This window comes from Corvus cornix, chromosome 1A, assembly GCF_000738735.6.
Source record: "Corvus cornix cornix isolate S_Up_H32 chromosome 1A, ASM73873v5, whole genome shotgun sequence".
In the NCBI taxonomy this organism is placed as follows: domain Eukaryota; kingdom Metazoa; phylum Chordata; class Aves; order Passeriformes; family Corvidae; genus Corvus; species Corvus cornix.
The window spans coordinates 11,819,820-11,836,342 of record NC_047057.1 but is presented as its reverse complement, the minus strand read 5'-3'; the positions used below and the strand labels follow the sequence as shown (position 1 = coordinate 11,836,342).

The 16,523-nt window shown below is 41.2% G+C and overlaps 3 protein-coding genes across 4 annotated transcripts in view; 2 read left to right on the top strand and 1 right to left on the bottom strand.

Moving 5' to 3' along the window:
* PMPCB (peptidase, mitochondrial processing subunit beta) overlaps window positions 1-11,992 on the bottom strand; it is a 26,002-nt gene extending 14,010 nt beyond the window's left edge. The window contains exon 1 of the mRNA XM_019283571.3: window positions 11,887-11,992. The gene's annotated coding sequence lies outside the window, so the exon portion shown is untranslated. The remainder of the gene's footprint in view (window positions 1-11,886) is intronic.
* Window positions 8,338-14,001, top strand: LOC120411868. The gene is given in 3 exon segments (XM_039570432.1): window positions 8,338-8,500; window positions 13,506-13,826; window positions 13,829-14,001. Coding segments are annotated over 3 exon segments (633 nt in total). The 3' UTR covers window positions 13,978-14,001.
* NAPEPLD (N-acyl phosphatidylethanolamine phospholipase D) overlaps window positions 13,737-16,523 on the top strand; it is a 21,555-nt gene continuing 18,768 nt past the window's right edge. Inside the window, exon 1 of one of the 2 annotated variants that reach the window (XM_039571234.1) lies at window positions 13,737-14,226. In XM_039571234.1, the coding sequence (XP_039427168.1) occupies window positions 14,009-14,226 (218 nt within the window). In that variant the 5' untranslated portion in view covers window positions 13,737-14,008. Of the gene's footprint in view, window positions 14,470-16,523 lie in introns of both variants that reach the window. The other variant, XM_039571235.1, reaches the window with a different exon arrangement.

Below are 16,523 nucleotides of genomic sequence, written 5' to 3'. Positions count from 1 at the left end.
GGCTTCCCTGTTGCACTCTAACTGTGGAAACAACGTATATGAGCTTTTTGCTCTACAGCTCTGTCCAGCCTCCTGGTTGATTTCCTAGCCTGCATTGATTGCCATCATGTTGTAGACTCTCAGGGTTCATCACACTACTACAGACTGGCCAAATTTGTGTCCCGACCCATCTCTGTGCTATAGGGCCTCCTTTGTGCTCATGTACAAAATTTGTATCACTCATCACCCCTCAGCTGTATAAAACTACTTCTCTGCACTCTTTCAATAGTCAGTGGAGGGATACAGGCACCTCGACTTATGGGTTATCCTTTGCACTCTGGACACCTCTCTTAGGATAGTTATTTAGAAACGTCTCCTCATGGTACTTCCCTCTCCCACTGATTGTAAAGGAATGAATTACTAGTTCAGCAGACAAACACCCAACTGAAGGCAGCTACCTGCAGGCAAAACAAACCTTATCCTGAGCTTCAGGCTATGAGCTCATGGCATGTATCTAAATATCCCTTATCTAAATATCAGATCCATACATTTTAATATATTATTAGAGGATATTATACAGACTATAAATGCATTTTCTCAAGGGCACAACAAGTTGAACTTATATTCTGTAAGGGCCTACAGCATTTTAATGTAGGAGGCTGGAAATTTTGCAGCATCTTCACATAATTTTAAATACTGAGTGCTTGCCATTAATTAAATATAAATACAGTAATCACATGAGTACTCCTTGAGTTATTCATTTTGTATTACAAGAAGTTTATTTTTTTATGCGTGCACATATTCAAGGTTCAAGACTGTGTAGCAACTGGATTTTGTGCTGATTTTAATGTGATGAACAACCACACTGTAGAAGTTATCAAGGGAGAAGCTAGGAGTGTTGACAGATGGTTGGGAAAGAGAAAGTTGGGGATTTTATAACCTGAGAAACTGTCAGAAGTTTGGAAATGTGGACTATCATTGGTCAGATATTTCTGCTCAGGTAAGCAGCTAACTTGCTAGAGTTGATAGTCAAACTTTCAAATTTCAAATTAATGATCTGATTGCATTGCTTAGTCACGTATTTCACTAAATATCATTTTTTCAGACTGATTTCTGATTTATTGGCCTTTTTTACAGTCCTCTGAAGAAAAACAGTTTCTGAAGCTTCTTAAACCCACTGTGCTCTATGTTTTGATGCCTTTCTCAAATCCTATTATAGCCCAGAATGGCAGACTACCATTTTTTTTGTGAGAGACAGCTGCTTTTGCTGGTCTTTTTCTTCCCTACCACTTTTCTACATTTTTTTGCTGACTTCCAGATGTTTGGCAGCTAGTGCAGTGCAGTAATTCCAAGAAAGCTTCCAAACATCTACTGAATCCAGACACTGTGCATGCACAGGTTTTCTTTGTAGCTGATGTGCATTGTGATGCTCTCCCTCACGAAAGCCATGCAACTCCAGCTTCTTATGCTCAGAAAATCACTAGGATTGCAATGCGAGAATTTCACTGCACGTGTGTTAATGAGTTGCTTTAGAAGACAAACGAATTGGCACAGAGATCCACTATACCTTAAATACATTTGCTTCCACGTTTGCCTTTGGAACTTCAGATGCTGACTGTGAGGCTTGAGAGTACCTGTGTGCCTCTGAAATAGATTTTTTTTTTTAATTTGAAAATCGCATTTAACTAAGTATGTGAGAACTGGGTTAATATGAGAGGCTTACGAGATCCCCCTAAGAGGCATTTTCAAATACGACATGGTCTTCATAGCAGATGAGCTATAGTATGTCAAACAAAATAAAGTCTGGAATAGGAATCCAAGTCATTACTGCTAAGTAGATCCAACAGAATTAGGGGATGGGCAGTTACTCTCTAGCTGCTTGCAGTTACTGCATTGATAGTAATGCATAGGGGTTGCACTAATTCGAGCATTAGCCATAATCTCATGTGTTTCTGACTGTGCCTATCAGTCATCCTGCTGGTCTATTAATGCTGGCAGATCTACTTTTGTATTATGTAATGTATTTATTTTATCCTGAAACATTTTTCCCAATAAAAAGTAAACCCAGAAAGCTTCAGAGCTTACTGCCAGCTGCATAATGCACAAATTTCATAGCCATTCCTCTTGTCTTTTCCACCTTTTTTTTTGCCACTATGATAACCTGTATTTTCTAGCCTTGGCTTTCTACCAGTGAAAGGATCTACTTCTCAATCTTTTCTTTTAGAATTATAAGTTAAGCACTAGGAGTAATTTTTAGTATAATTATACATATAATTTGGTCATAAAAGATTTACTGAGAAACTCTAAACACCCCAAAGGTTGGAACTATTCTGCTCTACTGTTTTCCAAAATTTGCAGTAGCCTGTGGATAAATAAATGAAAAAATATGTGGCATTTACATTTCAATTTTTATTTCATCCATATAAAGTCCTCATGCATTTCTCAGAAATGTATGGATTGACTTTCTGTGTCTACATAAAATCTACCCCAGAGAGCTTGTGGACTCCCCATCCCTGTATGTGTTCGAGACCAGGCTGGATGGGGCTCTGAGCAACCTGATCTAGTGTGTGCCCACTCCTGGCAGGAGGGTTGGAACCAGATGACCTTTAGGGTCCCTTCCAACCCAAACCATTCTATGATTCTATCCCCAATCATGTATATTTGAATAAACAACACATCTAGACAGTCTACAGTGAAGTTCCAGGAACTATGTGCATAGTTGAGATTTGCTATCTGATCTTTACAGGCATAGACTCTAAAGTCCCAAATCAAACTTCAGCACAGTCAGTGAGACCTCCAATTTAATTCAAATTACTTGCCTTTAAAGAGGTGACTTGACTTCCATGTAATGGTGGCTGACATTCACAATCAGAACATGGAATGGAATGGAATGGAATGGAATGGAATGGAATGGAATGGAATGGAATGGAATGGAATGGAATATTTCAGTTGGAAGGGGCCGACAATGCCTGACGCATTCAGGGCTGAATGAAAGTTAAAGTGTGTTATTAAGGGCATTGTCCAAATGCCCCTTAAACACTGTTATGCTTGGGGACTGACCACCTCTCTAGGAAGCCTGTTCCAGCATTTGCCCACTCTCTTGGTAAAAAAAGTGTTTCCTGATGTCTCTTTTTTTTCCTCCTTGCCTTGGCTTCTGCAAATGCTTGGGTGGGATGGCTTGCTTTGATTTGTAAGTTAGAGACTAGAATAAGGCTTCCAGATAGAAAAGGGAAAAAACCAGATAAATACAACTTAAATAAATTAAATTATCTAAATTGTGTCAGCCTGTTAAAACCTGTAACTATTCTCTACTAGTACTCCACTAAGGAATGCTTCATTCACTCTCTAAATAAGGAACATGTAAGTTAAATAGGAATGGTCAAGCATACAAATGGAAAAAAGGAAGAATCCAAAACTCAGGAATTCAGGACATGTAGTTATTTGCCTTTTTGAAAGTAATAATAATAATAACAACAACAACAGTAATAATAAGTACTCCTAAACATCTACACAATAGCCAAGAGGAGGTTATCAAGAAAATGGAGCCAGACTTCTCAAGATTGCTGTATGGTGAGAGAGTGACAGATAATAGGCATAAATTGAAATGTGAGAGGTACAAGCTAGATTTAAGGGAAAATATTTTCATGTGTCAGTCAAGCCATGGAATTGGTTGTCCATAGAGCTTGTGAAGTCTCTGCTCTTGCAGGTTTTCAAAATCCAACAGGATCAAGTCTGATCTGAACTCATAGCTGACCCTGGTTTCAGCAGAGGAATGGACTAGGGACCTCCTGTGATCCCCTTCAAATTAAATTATCTCATAATCCTGTAGTGATAAATAAGAGGTAATGTGGTTTTACCAGAAAACAACCTATTAAAAGCAACATTCTGGAAAAAAAACCTCAACAAACAATAAAGAAACCTTGTGATTTCTCTCCAATAAAGAAACCACAGTAGAACCATGTAATTTTCAGAGGTATAGAAAATGTGACACATGAGGTTAAGATTGGAAGAATTCATTTCTTTAGTCCAGAAATGTGAGGATTAAGGGAAGATATGGTATCAGTCCTCAAATATGTAAAAAGTATTGCAGAGATACAAAGTGTTCTTCATGTCCATTGATATGGCAAGAAATAATAGCCTTAAATTGCAACTTGAAGATTTCAGTTATATTTTACAAAAAGCTTTTGAACTGTAAAGAATGTTATGCAGTAGCTGACTGTGGAGAGGTCTGAAGAATCAGCATAACTGCAAATTTTCAAGGTCAGATTGAACAAATATCTGTCAGGAGCTGATTAGATAGAGTGGATTCTGCTCTGAAGCAAGAGAATGAACTGGAAAACCCTTTCAGATCTCTTTTTTAATCATGTCTAAAGAAGCACCTCCATTGTCCTCATTACTAAATTGGCATGAAAAAATGAAAAAGTGTACCAGTGTCACCTCTCCAAGTTTTCTTAAATTATGCCAAGTACTCTTTTTCCACTTGTTAAACCCTTTCTTCCTTCTTTCTCCCCAGTTTCATGTACTGAGCATGATGCCATATAGTATGGAATATCCCTTTGGTCAGTTGGGGTCCCCTGTCCTGGTTGTGTCCCCTTTCTAATTTCTTGTGCACCCCCAGCCCATTTGCTGGTGGGATGGGGTGAGAAGCAGAAAAGGCCTTGACTTTGTGTAAGCACTGCTTAGCAAAATCAAAAATATCCCTGAATTAGCAACATTTCCAGCACAATTCCAACATTTAACCCAAACCAACTACTATGAAGAAAATTACCCTATTCCAGCCAAAACCAGCACACCTAGTGACACAGGTACACAGACACAGGAGCCTTTCATCTAGGCTTGAAAACATGTTCCTGATCTGATTCATTTCACAGCATCATAGAATAGCCTGAGTTGGAAGGGACCTTAAAGATCATTTAGTTCAAACCCCACTTCCATAGGCAGGGACATCTTCCACTAGTCCAGGTTGCTCAAAAGTCTATCCAATCTGGCACACTTCCAGGGATGGGCATCCACAACTTCCCTGGGCAAACTGTTCCAATGCCTCAGCATCCCTGAAGTAATGAATTTCTTCCAAATATCTAATTTAAACCTATTGCCTTTCAGTTTGAAGCCATTCCCCCATGTCCTGCCACTACACACCCTTGTAAAAAATCTCTCTCCAGCTTTCCTGTAGGTCCCCTCTAGGTACTGGAAGGTGCCCTGAAGTCTTCTCTTTTCCAGGCTGAACAGCTCCAACTCCCTGTCTGTCTCCAGACAGGAGAGGTGCTCCAACCCTCCGTTCACCTTCTCTGGACTGACTCCAACAGGTCCACATCCTCTCATGCTGGGGATGCCGGACTTAGATGCAGTCTCACCAAACTGGAGTGGGGAGGCAGAATCACCTCCTTTGACCTGCTGGCCACGTTGCTTTGGATGCAGCATTTGCCTTTCTGGGCTGCGAGCACACATTGCGATCGTGTTGTGCTTGTAATTTATGAACACCTCCAAGTCCTTTCCCCCCTGGGCTGCTCTTGATCCATTCCCTGCCCAGCCTGTACTTTGCTTGGGATTTCCCTGACTCATATGCAGGACCCTGCACTTGGCCTCACTGAATTTCATGAGGTGCACACCTCATGCAAGTCACACTGGTAATGAAGAATGCTGAGACCAGCCTGATTTATCAATCCCAAAATTTAACATTCAGAGGAAGAATAATGTATCCCAGCAGAAACTGGCACCTGTGAGGATGTGGCAAAGTTCCTGATAAAGGAGCCAACAAGTGATAGTACTGATAATGTATCTAAAGCTGTTGAGCCTGGAGACATTTGACTGATCGTCAACCACTTAGTACTATAAAAGCTCAGTCCCACTTTTTAATGGCAGAGTTTTCTAACATACCCCTTCTTGGAGTGTGTGTGGTGATTCCTCCCTTGGGTGGGGACACCCCTCAAGGTTAATCCTCGAGGCTGAGCAAGAGATTTGCCCACAGGCATTGTATGAGTGAGTAACATCAATTTCCATAATTACTGTGCTAGCTTTAATATAATTGTTTCAATATTGCTTCAATACATAGTGCACTATACTAGTAGTTACAGCTACCTATACTGTGTAGTAAATAATTCTGATTAAGGCCTTTTAGTCTTTTCATCCTCATAATCAATTTAAATTCTTATCTACTTTATTCATATAAATATATTTGGTTTGCCATCCTTAATCCTGTGGGACAGAGTTGTATAAAGGCTCAATTACACCTATATAATACTTTAGACATAAACCATTGAAAGTCTGGGACTAGGACTGGATCCAGCTCCACCCAGACTCCTTTCTGAGAAGGAATTTAGAAAGCAAAAGGATCCTTTCTGCACCTTGTGACTCAACAAGTTGAGGCAGGAGGGGTCCTCCCCAATAAACTTTGTCTGAAGCTCCCATTCTGCCCATGACACTTATATTTTATTGTCTAATAAATAAAAATATGTCTGCCCATGACACTTACCTTTTATTAAATAACAATCTGACTCTAAAAGCATTTTCTAGGGAAGAAGCTTACCAGTGTGCAGCATTGTAATGTAAATGACTCAGCATAAATACCTGAGTCATTTGTCATTATTAATTTTTTTAAGAAAAAGCAATCTATACCAGAATACTTAAAGAAGCATCCATCATTTTCCAAATTTTAAATAAGATATGTGACATTTACGTTCCCTTTAGAAAAGACAATAGCACTTTCACGCCTTTGTTACCTTCAGGGAGTTTACATTGTCAATAACCCACTATCAGCAATTACTTATGCATTTTAAGTAATGGTTTTGCACTTCTGCTTTAGTTTTGCCAAAACTAAAAGACTCAGTTCAGATGCATCTGTTTTCCAGGGACATCTATGATTGCTTTCTTTCATTTATTCAGTGAACCAGCTGCATTGATTGATGTCTGAGAAATCAAGTTCAGTCACAGAATAATTCCATTGTAGTCATTTTAGTTGCAGCAAAGACCAATTTGACCCATGGAGCTCTGTATATTGTTAAAGGTCATGCAGCCTGTCAGTAGTTCAGACAGGATTTAAATAGAGGATCCTCCTGAATCCCAGTTCAAATGAGACTCTTTTGACATCATCATAGTGTCTACACATTCAGACTGACATTTTGTCACTCAGAGCACTGCTTATCTGTTGCCATACCAAAAAGGGACTGTCATGGCTTCAGTCACATGCCCTCATTCTTTATTTCCATTTATTTATAACTCTCTCCTCTATTCAGTGCCAGCTGTTAAAACCAAAGTGGATTTCCTTTCTCTCTCCCTCCTGGGTGCTGTGGATGAAGAAGAGGTTTCAGACATATTTCAGGAGGGCAGTAACAGGGTACTGAGTTCAGCCTGGGAACCCAGCAGTTTCATTAGTGCCAGAACAGCAGCTTGGCAGCTGAAAGCAGCTCCATGTGGCACAGAGCATGCCTGCATGGGATGCTGACAGTTACAATAATACTCCAATTAAGAAAGGCCCTCACTGAATGTCATGGTTTGGACAATGGGATTTATTAAAGCCCCTTCTAGTCCTGTATTTGTATGATGCTTGTACAATAAAGATAAAAAAATGTTTTATGGAAACAAGGAAAAGGATGATCATCATTTCTGAATATCTACAAGCAATCACAAGGAAGCTGACTTACCTCATTGTTACACAATTTCTTCCTTATTTATGATTATTTCCCTTAACTTTATATGACTTAAAAAGTAATTATTTTTTCTTGTTTTTCCCTTTCACAATGTATTTTTCATTGTAATATAAACCCTAATTCATTTTAAATTATCCATAATGTCTCAGTTACAATACCATCACCATCTGATTTTAGCCCTTTTTCTTGTGAAATCATGCTCTGTGCCTTTCTCTCAAACTAATTGGCCAATTTCAATAATACATGAAAGAAGGAAAGAAAGATAAGGATGGATGGATGGATGGATGGATGGATGGATTAGGTGGATTATGAAATCTTAGAGAATTCCCAGTTTTCTTAGTAAAGGTGGACAACTCACCTGCATCCCAGTTCATGCTGTGAAGAAACCTGGATGTGCATTTGTCTTTTTTCCTGTGGCCTGGTTTTCATAGACAGTAAACATCAGAAATCTGTATTTGGTGGAATATAATGGTGCTCCAAAGGCATCTGTTCTGGTCAGTCAAGGGACCAAGACCATGGAGCATGTTAATAGTACTAGTTCCTTACTATTGGTTAAATATTGTAAATCCTTACTTACTCATAATAGAAAGAGCAGGGGTAATAGTATACACCTGAAGTAAGCCTAATACAGCCCAAAGTAATTAAGATCCTATAAATTTCTTTAACACCAGTATCTGGATATAGGAAGCAGACTCAAATTAGTTCCATGAGTATGGGAAAAGTAGGCAGAACACAGCAGCATGTATTATCTGAGCACAAGCCAATTGGCAGTGGGCAGGTGCACTGGCTGGCCAGTCTGCGTGCACATATGACTAACCGGACTAACCACAGCACTCGCTGTCTCTTGCCAAAACAGATGGAAGGCATGGGAAGAAGTGGGCTTGGATTATTGCACTGAGAGGGTGAGACTAGAGAGCAGTAAATAGAAGAGGACACCAAGCTTGGTTAATTTCATTCTTTCTACATGATTTTAGATTTCTATGTGGCTTTGCCTTTCCACATGTGCTCTGAAAGTATATGAGTAAGCATATGAATAAATGGTTGAACTGACCTGTCACTTCCATGATCAGTTCATCACTGTATTGATGCACCTTCAAAATCATCTGGAGATCAACCTATTTGGGACACTGCTGGTGAGAATTCAGGCCTGTGCACCCTATGAGCATCCCCTTGAGGCAGTCTAGATATACCTGCAGATGTACAGAGCCTGGGACAGCTCCAGTATGTCCACGATGAAGTCCCTAAGAGTACATTCTTCCATACTCTCATACCATGCCTCCTTCCCTTGCTACACATTTGCATCTTGTCTGTCTCAGAGGACTTTGTAGTGCTGCCAGTGCCAGTAGCCCTCTCACTTTTCATCCCAACTGTACTCCAAATATACAAGGAAGCGCTGTCTTGACAGGATGAATTTCCCACCCTCCCCCCAACCCCCCTATTGCAGGAGACTCTGCCGAAAGGCACTGTTCACAGCCATGAAGGCAGCCAGACCATCTTTAAGACCCATTAAGACCCAGTGCCAGGGTTGCCAGATGATGTGTTTCTGTCTCAGAGTAACCTATTTGCTCTGTGGCGAATAAAAGCACAGAGGTAGAGCCAAATACTTCTTAGAGCCACAAAAAAAATGAAGCCACACATATAAATGGCATGAGAATAAGGATCATTACATATTCAGACAATGACCTGGTCATATAAAAAATTAAAACTACAGGGTATAGTTAAGACCTTCATAATTGCCAACATTCAAGCCATGGCACTATGCATGAGAAACACTCCCTTAAACAAAGGATAGTTCACAAACTCAATCCATTTTAGTATCAGCCTGAAATTACAGAGGTACACTTTTCCAGAACGCATTTAGACACAAAGAAACAGTTTGTCATATCTTGCCTGCAATGAAAACAGCACAATGTTCTATAATTTCTAATTCCCAACTGAAAATCAAGACAGTCATATCAACCTGTATTAGGAGCTATCCTGCATATTCTTATTTTTTTCTCCTTTGTAAATCCAGAATTTTTTCCTGTTTACTAAACATGTTACCCTACCTTGTGCTCAATTACAAATTCAATTGCAAAAAAGCAAGGATTTTTCCTTTCTAAACAGTGCCACTCACAAAGGAATCTGAATCTGATGCAGCCTTTTAAACACTATGATTGAACTTCCTAAGTCAATTTTAATGATAGCAATTTTGCAAAATGCTATGCAATAACAATACATTATCAGCTACTGGCTATAACAGCATCATCTCACGGTAGTGCTTGTTCACAATAACACTGCCAAGCTTTACCAATTTTGGAAACAAACCTAAAAACTTTAATTTCCTCTGAGATACAAGGTTAAATCTCAAAATCAGATGTTGTCTAAGGCTAGATGCATTCCAGTAAACTACAACATATGGTGGACATTACTGCACTTTAATAAGCATTAAATCACTAGCAAGGTTTCTACCCGAGTTTTGCTGAATAGCATTCTCCCACATAGTGCCCAAGCATCTTTAGGGATTAGCATAGACCTGGTAAGACTTTCAACAGTAATTCTGATACAACCACATGCTCTTCAGGCCTAGGAAGGTTTATCTGTAGGAAAATACAGGCATTGGAGAATTTAGTGTCAGGGCTGGAGAATGTTCTTGGCCCGTTACTGGTTTAACACAGAGTAAATGTCTCTGTTATAGTTCCAGTTTGTTATCTTTCCTAGTTTTGTTCCCTAAGTAGAAGTTAAAATATGCTAGCAAGGCATCAGAGAGTATTTCACATAAAACAAAGCAAAATGTGCTTTTGAGCATTAACTATACCTCATAAGTTCCTTCTCTATAGTCCCCAAAATTGTCAAATTCTTTATCATGTAAGAGATTTGGATTTGTAATGGTAAACATAGTATTTACAGTAATTTAATTATTATATATCTATTATATATAAATTTTGTACATATATCAATTTAATGTTTTGATTGAACATTATTGTGAAGCATTTTGTACCTATATGTGTGTGTGTGTATGTATGTATATATATATGAGCTGGTTGTGTAACCCTCTTTCACTGGCTAACTTAACATCCTACATGATTTGAAACTGCTTGCCTCTGCCTGCAACAGGTGCCAAGTAACTTTTCTCCCTCAAGTTCTCTCCTAAAGAGGGTGGATACCATAAGGGTGGTTACTGCAGCACACTGTAATTAGAAGGGCAAGGTTAGGCTTTCTGGTTATGTCCAATCTGGGCCAGCTTTGCCAGAGAAGCTTTTACTAGCCTAGTAGAATTTCTTTTGGTGCTAAATTTCTATGCCAGTAAAAATTCCAGTATTGCCAGTATTAGAGTGATGAAATTTTTTTTCCAGGATAGCTTATTTCACTCAGCTATCCAGCACAAACTGTTCCAGCAAGTGTAGGTTTTTTCTGCAATAAACTGCACTATAACAATAAACATTGCCTAGTATATAGCCAACCTCAGCCAAAAGGGACTTCAGACTATGACTCGCTATTCTAGTATGGAGTGAGATATGGTACAACATTTTTACTTTGTCATCTAGGAGGATTTTCAATCAAGTTCAGACAGTTCAGTTATAAAGCTATAAAATTTTAACTATGAGAATTTCTATTTTTTTCTTGCTTTACGTTGTGCTTCAGTTATTTGCCAAGACAATGAGTATCTTGCTTTGACACAGCTTATGTCAACCAACTAAATTAGACTTCGTGAAAACACATTAACACTATACTTGAGAGATCTAAACAAAATACTGATAAACTTCAGTTGTGGAGAAGGTTAAACCTTTCATCAAGAGAAATTTTATAATCAAGTTAGTCAAGCTGTCCTGCCCATGATTAATGCACTATCTCCAAGAGAAAGACAGCACTGCAGATACAATTCATGAAACACTAACCATGTGCTTCTAATTAAGATACAGGTTGTTGCATGAAGCAAATTAAGCTAGTTTAAGGAAATTATCCTTCCAAGTAGTTAATGAAATGGTATACCCCAAAAATTTCAATAAAAAATTGTTCTGTTTCAGCTGTTAAATTTCACTGTGAGGAAAAAAATTACACTGACTCCTAAATAATCCCACTTTGCTATCCCTCAGTATTTGTGCCTCTATGGAGTAAAAAGAAGCTCCCATAACTTTTTTACTTGCATATATAGAGGATAACATATAGGGTCAGTCTGAGTAGTAAAAGTGCCTGACTAATCAGGACTGCATGCCACTGATGGAAATAAAATTATTACATCTTCTCTTCCTAAGACTAGGTGCCAAGCAAAAACTCTTACCTCATGCACAGATGGCTGGAACCTTCCCATCTGTTAATAACTTCTGGCTTCCAACTCCTGCAGGATCCTAACATCAGTCCTCTTAGCATGTCTGGGGAGTATTAAGAGTCAGAAAGATCACTATTATGGGTTTACACAACTAGTTGAGCACAGATATTCCCTTGGGACTTTTCCTCAGTTTAGATGTGTTTGTGTGCACAAGACATTGAAAAATCAAAACTCACCAAAGAAGCAGGAGTAGTGTGACATCTCAGTTGGCTCCTGGGAATACTGAAAATAGGAAACTAGTTTAAAATCCTGGTTCTGTTGAACAGCACCTCTGGAATAGAATTTTCTCACGCTGTGCATGCTGGTGTGGCACAGTTGGTAATACACTGATACAGACTTCTAGCAGTGTCAGAAATTGAACAACCATATCATTCTTCACCAGTCATGTTTCCTTTCAAATTGAAAGCCGCATGCACCACAGATACCAGATGTCATTACTTCCAGCCTCCAACAGTTGACATCTCTATTTGTAGTACAGACAAAATGCATTTACTAAAGCAGAGCCTCCCAAGCTTTAGCTTTTGCAGCACTGGTGATATACAAACTATTTTCACACCACATGTGGAGCTAGGGCTGCCTACTAGGAGATACTCAATTGAAGTGTAGGATGAGCACCCCAAATCTGCAACTGTTGGCAATCAGCTACTACTAGCCTGCAGGCACTTACTAGTGGCTTACACAGGTTTCTATACATAAGCACTAATTATTACTGTTAATGGTCATTGATCAGAATAGCTTTATTATCTAAGTCATTTAGTAGGTCTTAGACTCTATAAAATAGTAGTAGAAATAACTTCAGTCAATATAGATTTGTGTTTAATAATTATGAGTAAAAGTCATTGCTGCTACAAGGCTGGCTTAGCATCAGACATAGTGGTAGATGAAATGATCAGGAAATAGCAGGTGAGAAAGGCCAGAAGTAAGAAATAAATTAGGAATTTCCACTGGCAAAGGTCAGCAAATCTGCCTGACCATAAGCAACCAATACATATCTGTATCGGTATGTACAGAACATAGAAAACAGATAACTCATACAGAACAAGGCAGCTTGATAGTTTTATCATTCCCTTACCTTAAGGAAACTAAGAGAATGACAGATAACAAAAGAGTAAGGCCCATATTTCTAGTCTCCCAAGGCGTGCCTTGAGAATTTTGGCCTTGAAATAGGTATGATTTCTTCACCAATGATACATCCAGTCCCAAGCTTCAAGATAAAATGTACATAAACATGTTATCAGAGCTCCAGATAGTCTTAGATTTCATATGGCTGCTATATAATGTGGGGCGTTTTTCGTATCACACATAGCTTTGTTCTTTGCCATCCATTGTCCCTAAGGAGGTAAAGAAGTATTTTTAAAATACACATTTCTGAGAACCCAATTCCTCTGGGTTGGGTGCCTCAAAATGCCTCACTTCTCAGCCCATCGTTTTGAACTGCCTGCAAACTTCTGACAGACGTGAGCGGGGAGTGAGGGGATGGTTGTAACCCACCACGTGAAGCGACTTGGACGCGAGTTTTACCTTCCCAAGGCCGTGGGGATACAGGTGCCTGCGAGGCGGGCTGTACTGAGAGAGAGTGGCCTCGCCCGGACACCGCATCTCCCGTGAGTGCCGGTACCCCCGGGGATGGCGACACTACCCCGGGCTGCTGAGAAAACCGAGCCCAGGAAACTTTTCACCGCAGCACCTGGCGGTCGGAGCATGCTCGTGCTCCCAAAGGGGACTGCGGGGAGCGTTTACTTCCCATCGGAGGCGGTCAGGAGCACAACCGAGTGCTTCCCTTTCCTCAGAGCGGACGAGCAGCCCGGCCTCCAGGGGCAGAACGTGCCGGCAACCCCGACACTGTCCCGCGGTGGCTCCGGGACATCCCGGATCCCTCAGTCCCGGACCCCCGCCGCCATCTTGTTAACGGCGCCGCTCCACGGTGAAGCGCCGGGCGCCGCGGAGCCCTTGCCCTCTACGGTGAGGGGCCGGACTTTGTGGTGCTCTCTGCTCGCCATGGTGAGGGGCCGGGCTGTGGGGAGCCCGTGCCCGCCACGGTGAAGGGCCGGGCGCCGCGGAAGCCCTGCTCGCTATGGTGGGGCGCCGGGCGCTGTGGAGCTGCTCCCTGCAGCTCGCCGTGCTGCCCTCGGCGGCGAGCTGGTCAGGTGGAAATCCGCAGCCGTTCAACAGCTCCTACCGGAGACCTGCAGAGCCGCCGCCGTGGAAGGGGTGGAGCGGCACCATGGAGGAGGAGGAGGAGGAGAAGGGGGACGAGACTCTTCAGGGGCGGCAGCAGCAGCAACCCGGGAGGTGAGCGGCGCTCCAGCGGTACCAGCACTCCGGGGCGGGGGGTCTCTGCCCCCGCGCCTTCCTGAGGGCAGAGGGGAACCGGACCGAGCAGACCGGCAGCTCCCACCCCGTGCCCGTCCGGAGGGGAGGCGCTGCCCGAGCTGCCGCCGTCAGAGCCCGGCTGGCGGCCGGGCTAGCGGAGCACCTGCTCCGAGAGCGGCAGCGGGGCTCGCTAGACACACACACGGGACCGGGGCCCCACCGGTGAGTGTGGGGGAGACCGGGTGCAGCCGCTGCGGAAGGCGGTGGGAGCGGGGTGGAGCGGGAGCAGGCACCCGCCCGGAAAAGTTCGCAGGTGGGCGGGCGAGGTGTTTGGGGCTGGCGAGCCCTGCTCCCGGCCGGGCAGGAGCGGCACAGCCCGGCTGCCCACGGCGCTCAGTGTGTGCCCCTGCCCCGCTTCCTGCCCGCCGCCCCGGCTGAGGACAGACCCCGACGGGCGGCAGCTCCAAAACCAGCGGGGACGGGACCGGGGGGATCCTTTCGCACCGCTGAAAAGAAACCCTGGAAGAAAAAGTCCTGCGTTCGCCCCCCGCCCTCCCAGCGCAAGCTTTAGTTCCCACCAATTGACAGTAAAACATGCTGCAGCAGCGCTCGGGAAGAAACAAGTTATATAATCGCTTAAAAAAAATCCGCTTGATAGTATCGGCGGCTTAGAGAATGTTTTCCTTTGAAGAGGAGGCATGAACAGATGTTTATTGCAGTTGGGGGGGGGGTGTTCGCATTGTATAGTGAGACGTGGAAGATATTAAGGAAGTCATTTAATGTAATTAGTGCAGTCAAATAATCTCAATGATCGTCAATTATCTCTAGCAAGGATTTGGGGAAGGTGTTGACTGCATGCAGTTAAATTTATTAACTTGTGCAGAAATGTTTTTTCTAGTGACGATTATGATTTTTTCCATTTACTAAATGGCGATTATGAAGCAAGTTTTTAGTTGTAAAGGAAAGTACTATTTGTACGTAAGTATTTTTTCTTTAATTTTTTTTTTTTTTAACTGCACCGGCTAAAGTGGCATCAAAATGAAAGATAGTGACAGGAAAATCACTTCAGTTTTCGGGCAAAAAACCCTTGAAAAGGGTTTTTTTATTCATAGTAGCAGCTGTATCAGTTAAGAAAGTAGGAAGCTTGATTTATTTTGTAGGTAAGATTTTGAGGAAGACAAGAATAAGATTTTTTTTCTTATTAATTCAAGAATTATTGCAACAGTTGCTTTCAAAATACCCCAAATTATCTGAAATTGAAATGTCTTATTATAAGAAGTAATGGGAATTTTTAATATGTGGAGGTTGGAAAGCCCAGTTTGATTCAGTTATGATGGAGAGGAGGAAGTAAGGGATGACAGTCAAACTGTTCAAATATAAATAACAGTTATTCAGCTTCAGATTGGTCTCAAATCAAAAGAGATATGCAGCCTTTTTAAGAGGAAACAATCCATTATTATCTTTTTATTCACTTGCATTAACTAAGTAGATTTGAGGAATAACCAGGAGAAATGTACTATTTTCTCAGCCTTTATAAGCTCAAGATTGAACCAAAACTGTTAATTCTTCATTCAGAAATGGCTTTTAAGTTCTTTTTAGCAAAAAGGAAGGCAATTATTTTGTCTGTGATGAGAAAAACAGAAATACTGCCATATTAATTAGTGTCTTTATACTTAACACCTGCAGTGAAATTAGTTCTGCTTTTTGTCACATCTGACTCCTTTCCTCACTTTAAATCTTACTTTAATTTTTTTCAGTCTATTGCTTTAACTTTATAGGTTGCAGTGTGAGTCCTATTTCTGATACATTCAGAGCCAGAACCATGGAAAATCACTTGATTGCCTCGTGTCTAAATGCAGATTTGAGTAAAAAGGATTTTTCTATAAACTAGATGCTGCACTTAGTTTCAATATTCTTAAAAAGTCTAGGAAAAAAGTTATGTATTATATATATACTCTTTGCACGTAACATTTTGGTGTTTAGCAACTGTACAAGGAAGGGATCATTCAAGTTTGGATAGCCTACAACTGTGCCCAAGCAGATAATCTTGACAAAGCTGTTCAGGAAAGAGAACTGAGCATTGCCAAGTGACACTGTGAAAACACTGCTGCCATCGTGCCCCAACTGTGAAAAACAAAGTTTGATAAGATTTGTGAGTGAAAAATTGGGTGTTAAAGAATTTATGTCGAGAGTTACTTCTTCTCTAAGACCTGTTACTGTGGTAAGAGCTGCTAGTGCTACTGCCTGGTGAGTAAGGCTTATGATAGGAAAACAGG